We start from the raw sequence: 5,526 nt of genomic DNA on the forward strand, positions 1-5,526 counted from the left end.
GGAATAGTTTTTCCTGATGATAGCATAAAATTACTCTAAAACATTATATGTATGTGGTGCAAGTTCACCACAAAATTAAGATAAAAAGTGTTATCTCATTTTTTGAACACTCTACATTGGAGAAAAAAAGTCACCGAATTCAAGTTAATTACCATTTAAAGTGTTATGAAATAAACGTTATCAAAATTTTGTAAACCGTATTTCGACCGTAACCCAACCGTAGGATTTGGTCAATGACATTTGTGAACGAACCAATTACAATCGAATGAAACATGCAAAAAAAAAACTCCAACTCGATACGAGGGCTTGCACTTGAAGGACGATGAACGTAGCGCCCAAACAGCCGTAAAGAAAACATTCGATTTCCAAACCGGCAGCAGCTGACTGTTATCACCCATCAAACGCATTTCCACCGGAAAATTTCGCCCTGCTGCTGCTGTTACTAGGAAAAAGGGGGTGGAAAATCTCGAACTTGGTGGCAAAGGGGGTACATTGAAATTAAGTTTTCTTCAGCTGCCAGCGCGCGTGGGTGCATTACCCGCGCCCATAGTAGTACTCATCGATCGGAATGTTTGTGGAGAGCCATGTACGCTGCTGAAAACACGTGAATTTTTCCATCGAAACGGAACGATGACGACGGCGTGTTGGTCAGCCAGTGGTCCAAAAAAAAAAAAAAAAGAAATGAGAAGCTAAATGTTTGCAACGGAACGAAATGAGAAAGGGTTCCAGGTATGTATGTAAACACAATAGTTGATCGCGTTTTTTTTGCGAAGAGTTTGAAGACCCGGGCACGCGCTCTTGTAAAACACAGAATAGAACTGAATGAATTTGATGGTAAGTTGTATAGGCCTAAGAGTCTTGCGGTGGTTGTTGATTAACTGGCTGGCTGGCTGACTGCCTTACATTGTGTCTGTCTCTTTTCTCCCTTCAAGGAGGAAGATCAGCTGTCTGGTGGCTAGTAGCGTAAGGTGGAAAAACTGGTTCGACGACGACTTTTCGATGGGTGGAAGTCGGGGAATCGGAAGGAAGATGCGCCTGGCCAGCGTCAGGCGCAATTCGCGTGTGTGCATGTGCATGTGCATCGTTTTGCGTTTGGCCAGATGGATTGAGCCGCGCAGAAGTATGCTATAGGTTTTTAACTTGGCGGTTATGTGGATAGTGTAAGTATGTAGCGTTGCTCGATTTTCTAGCGCAAATTTGTCAGCCCGTCTTTGATTAGGTTTGGGGAATGGAAAAGCGGGGGAAAACTTTGGCTCACTCGTGAAGCATCAGGTGGAAAACTGAAAATTTTACAGGGCCTGGTAGCTTTGGTATATATTGCTGGATCAGCTCGATGATAGGCACAGTTTGATTTCATTCGTCTACAGTTCTAGAACTATCCAACGCATAGAGTGAGAGGTTCCGTGATTCGGTTCAACTTTGTGATCTGTTTTCGCGAAAAACAGATTTACTAGCAAACAAAAGTCTTTTAACTAGTGATTTTAGTTTTATAGTGGAGTTGATCCCGCCACACTCAGTAACCAAATTAGCCTACAGAATGAAGATGTTCAAGTGTTTATTGGTGATAAGCTGCCTAGTGACAGTGTCCATGGCCCACAGTGCATCTGCAGCACACTCGCTGAACTCGAACACCATCGACGACAGCCAGGACCAGCCACAGCAACAGACACCTCGATCGGGATCATACCTAGGCGAGATCAAATACCTGTACAAAACGTACCAGGACTGTGCCAATTCCGATGTGCCTACCTGTCTGAAACTGAAGCTTTTCACCATCCTTGACCGCGTCTCCCGATCACTGAAGGACTTCAAGATCACCGAAGGAGTCAAGTTTGTCCGCGATCAGGAACTCCCAGTTGACAGCGCCCCAATCAAGAGCGAATCTCAGATCGAGATGGAATTGCCTCGCTCCTTGGATGAGAAGGAACGCTCCCTAAACTCGATGCTGTTCGATAAGGTTCTATCCTTCTTCCAATCTCATACCCTGCAAGTAAGTACTTCGTAATGGCGATCTGTCATCTAGCGGAGCTCATCCATCTAACCAATATTTTTACCTTTCCCTGTTCTTATCCAGGTCAAGTTCCCATCCAGCGAAGAGATCAAGCGCTCCATGGAGGAAACTCGCGGAGGCGGTCTCGGAGGCGGTCTTGGAGGCGGATATGGCGGCGGTCTCGGAAACAAGAACAAGGACAAGAAGAACGGTCACTGGATCATGATCCCTCTGCTGCTCGGATCAACCCTGGTCCCACTTGCCTTCGGTGCCCTAGCTTTGCTGGCCGGTAAAGCTTTGATCGTATCCAAACTCGCCCTTGCTCTTGCCTCGATCATCGGAATCAAAAAACTGATCTCCAGCGGAGGTGGCCACCATGAATCTGCCCATGAGGTCGTCGTTTCCGGCGGACACGGAGGTGGCTGGGGACGTATCGGTGCTGCCCAAGGAATGGCCTACAATGGCTACGGACACTACGGCCAGTAAGTCTTCCCGACTGACCACCGACCAACGACGCTCCGCTCTGCGACGCCCTCAACGGGTCTAATCTGGTAGGCGTACCACAAAACAAAAAGCGTCCTTCCATTCAACACCACGCTAAGCCAAAGCTTGTGAAGAACTAGCTCACGACAATAAGAAAAGAAAAAAATAGAAACACAAACATGTTAACTAAACCGGAAATGCCAACATCGACCGTATGAGTTTCAGGAAACCGACTGATGATCGAAAAAGGGAATATCCAAAATTTTTGTTTGTTTTTTGCGTTACCTCAGCTATTATTCTTCTAACAACGTGCTATCCTCTTTTTGGGTACAGCTAAAAAAAAGTCATGGAACGTATCAAAATGCCACCGTTCCAGCTCCTATTATTTTGGATGCAAAAGCCCGTAGCATTTTTTTAGAACCAGTTTTAAAAACTTGCTAGCATATTTATTTAACTTAATTGTAATTTAATTTATTACACTCGAAGAACTGATTATTTATTTAATTAGGTCTTATAGGACTCATTTGTAAAAAGTCAAATAAAACTAAATGAAGAAATGAAAAATAGAAACCACAGGTGTTTTTTTCTCGTCTAACCCAGACAAAAACATGTCCCACTTTTCCGAACACGCGTCCAAAGGTTCTTGTAATTCACTCTCACTTTCAACTCTAGCATCCAGTTTTCCTCCAGCTCATCTAAATCTTACTTCATAACACTGGAAAAGTAAACCGCTTGGTACGGCAAACAAGTTTCATGAAACCCCATCAGGATCAATCACATTTTGCAACATAACATTTCACACTCGTTACAAACCTACATAAATAACGCACTTTCTCGCACTTGAAATTAAATCTAGTTTTCCCCCCCATCGCATGTTGGCCGAATGCGGTCCAGTGATTTTTTTTTTGCTAATTCCAAACAAACTAATTAAACCTTAATACAAAAAAAACACACGCCTCCCAACGCGAAAGCTACCTTGTCAATTTCACTAATTTTCACCAGCCCATCCACCCACTCCTACATATGCTATCAGCTGGCTAGTCTCGGCGTTGTATGCTCGGATTCATGCATAAATGTATGTAGGTAAGCCTACATCAGGAAAGTTTTGCATGCATGCTTGCATTTTCTTGCGTGTTTTTCCCTAGTCCGACCTAGTCAATACGTTCTGAACTTGGCATTGAAAGTTTTACCGTGGAAATAAGGTTTGAGCATAAGTAGTTTAAGGTAGCCTGCCTGTCTCCACGTTAGAGAGGACCGAGTAATCTGAACTAATCAAACCCCTGTTGTGTAAAAGTTCAATCTTTACCAGCATACACAGACCCCCTTTACAAGATCAACTTTCTTAATTGACTGCCAACAAATCGAATCTCGCTAGAGTAAACCTGACAGGGACACAAACAGGGCCAAATTAAAGTGTCCAGAACAGTACCTACAGCTTCAAATAAATCAAATGAAAGCCAACAAGAACGAATTAATAATGGGTATGGCTACGCTCCAGGGCATCAAAATAAGTATTTTTATTTGTCACACCAGTCTTATCAATTCGAGCATCGAGGATGGCCTACAGATTTTCGATGGGGTTCAGATCAGGACTTTGTGGGGGCCATTCAAGGGGTTTTATGCGACAGGAACGAAAAAATGACTTCGAATACCCCGTCTTGATGAGGGGTACCTCGAAGTTCTCCCGCAGGATATTGCAAATGACAGCTCTCATGATTCCGTCAATTTTTACCAAACTGCCCACCCCACCTCCGTGCTTGATTGTTCCTCGGATATGGCGGTCTTGGAGCTCCTCACCTCGCCCAGACGATCCCGCTTCTTCCGGTTTGAAAGCTCGAATTTGGATTCGTCGGTCCACAACACTGTTTTCCAGTATTCGAGCGGTTTATCGGCGTGTTTGTTAGCGAACTTAAGCCGATTAGTCTTGTTCACCTGGCTGATGAAAGGCCTTCTCACTGCGATCTTGCTATGGTAGGGGAAAAGTTCATATAACGCCCCATGTGGCTAATACGCGCCACTCTTGTTTTGAAGAATCTGACACATTTTAAGCCTGCAAAATATTACCAATTTGTTTTAAATGCTGTGATTGGTCATGGCAAGTATGAATTTTTCCTTAAAATGCCCCTGTGTCATGATAATTTAACAATTTAGGTTTTTCTTCATTTTGATCTAAATTTTAAAACACTTTTAATAAGGTGTCACCAAGCAGAGAAAAACGAATAAGACAATATTTTCTGACACATCGATAGAAGAGAATCTAAATTATGATTTTATGCTAAATAATCATACTGAACTCGCTAAGGTATGCTTTTCATGGGTATGTTCTATCACGGCCCATGCGCTCTTTATAACGCGCCAATCGTAGTAGGCTGAAAATAGCATTAATTTTTCAAAAAGGCCAATTTCCATTGAAAATGAACAAAAAGTTCAAAGCCATATTTTGAGCGTTAATTCAGCCCAAAAAATCTATTTTTCATTTTTTGTTAAATTTCTATTAGTCCATTTTGATTTTCTTTTCAGTAAAAGTGTCTGTATGTATTGGTGTGTTTTCGGTCTTCGGCTGCTCTCGGGTGTGTTCGGCTGCTAGGCGCGTATTGAATACACAGCGGCGCGTATTCGCAACACAGTTTCGTTCTGTGGCTTTGAATATGGTTTTTAAAAATCATGTTTTTGGAGAAACTATAGCAATTTGAGTAATGAAAAATCATAGGAATTTGTAGAAAACACTTTTCTTCAACGATTACACCCATTTTTAACATAATTTGTACGTGGAATACACAGAAAATCAGCGATTCGCTTAGGTGGCGCATAATAGGGCATGTTCCCCTACTCCTTCGCTTGAATGCGGCGACGGACAGTACGACGCGATACCGAAATTGCCACACACAAAATTGATTCGCGAATTTCGAGTTTTCATCCGATTGACATCAAATTTCCAGGGATTGAAAAATAACTATTAAACATCATTTTACCATTTTACTCGTATTTTATTTACACTCCATACGTAAATGCCCGCACTTTTGCCTTAACCCCGGCCATAAGATTCTGCACAA

At 42.7% G+C, this 5,526-nt stretch overlaps 1 protein-coding gene across 1 annotated transcript; it reads left to right on the forward strand.

Annotated features, from left to right (window-relative positions):
* The first annotated feature begins 1,334 nt into the window (after positions 1-1,334).
* Positions 1,335-3,043, forward strand: LOC129738612 (uncharacterized). Its single transcript, XM_055729848.1, has 2 exons — positions 1,335-1,990; positions 2,075-3,043. Exons 1-2 carry the CDS (start codon positions 1,538-1,540, stop codon positions 2,474-2,476), a joined length of 855 nt encoding a protein of 284 aa, XP_055585823.1. The 5' UTR covers positions 1,335-1,537; the 3' UTR covers positions 2,477-3,043.
* The last annotated feature ends 2,483 nt before the right edge of the window (positions 3,044-5,526 follow it).

Source organism: Uranotaenia lowii, chromosome 1 (genome assembly GCF_029784155.1).
Source record: "Uranotaenia lowii strain MFRU-FL chromosome 1, ASM2978415v1, whole genome shotgun sequence".
Classification (NCBI taxonomy): domain Eukaryota; kingdom Metazoa; phylum Arthropoda; class Insecta; order Diptera; family Culicidae; genus Uranotaenia; species Uranotaenia lowii.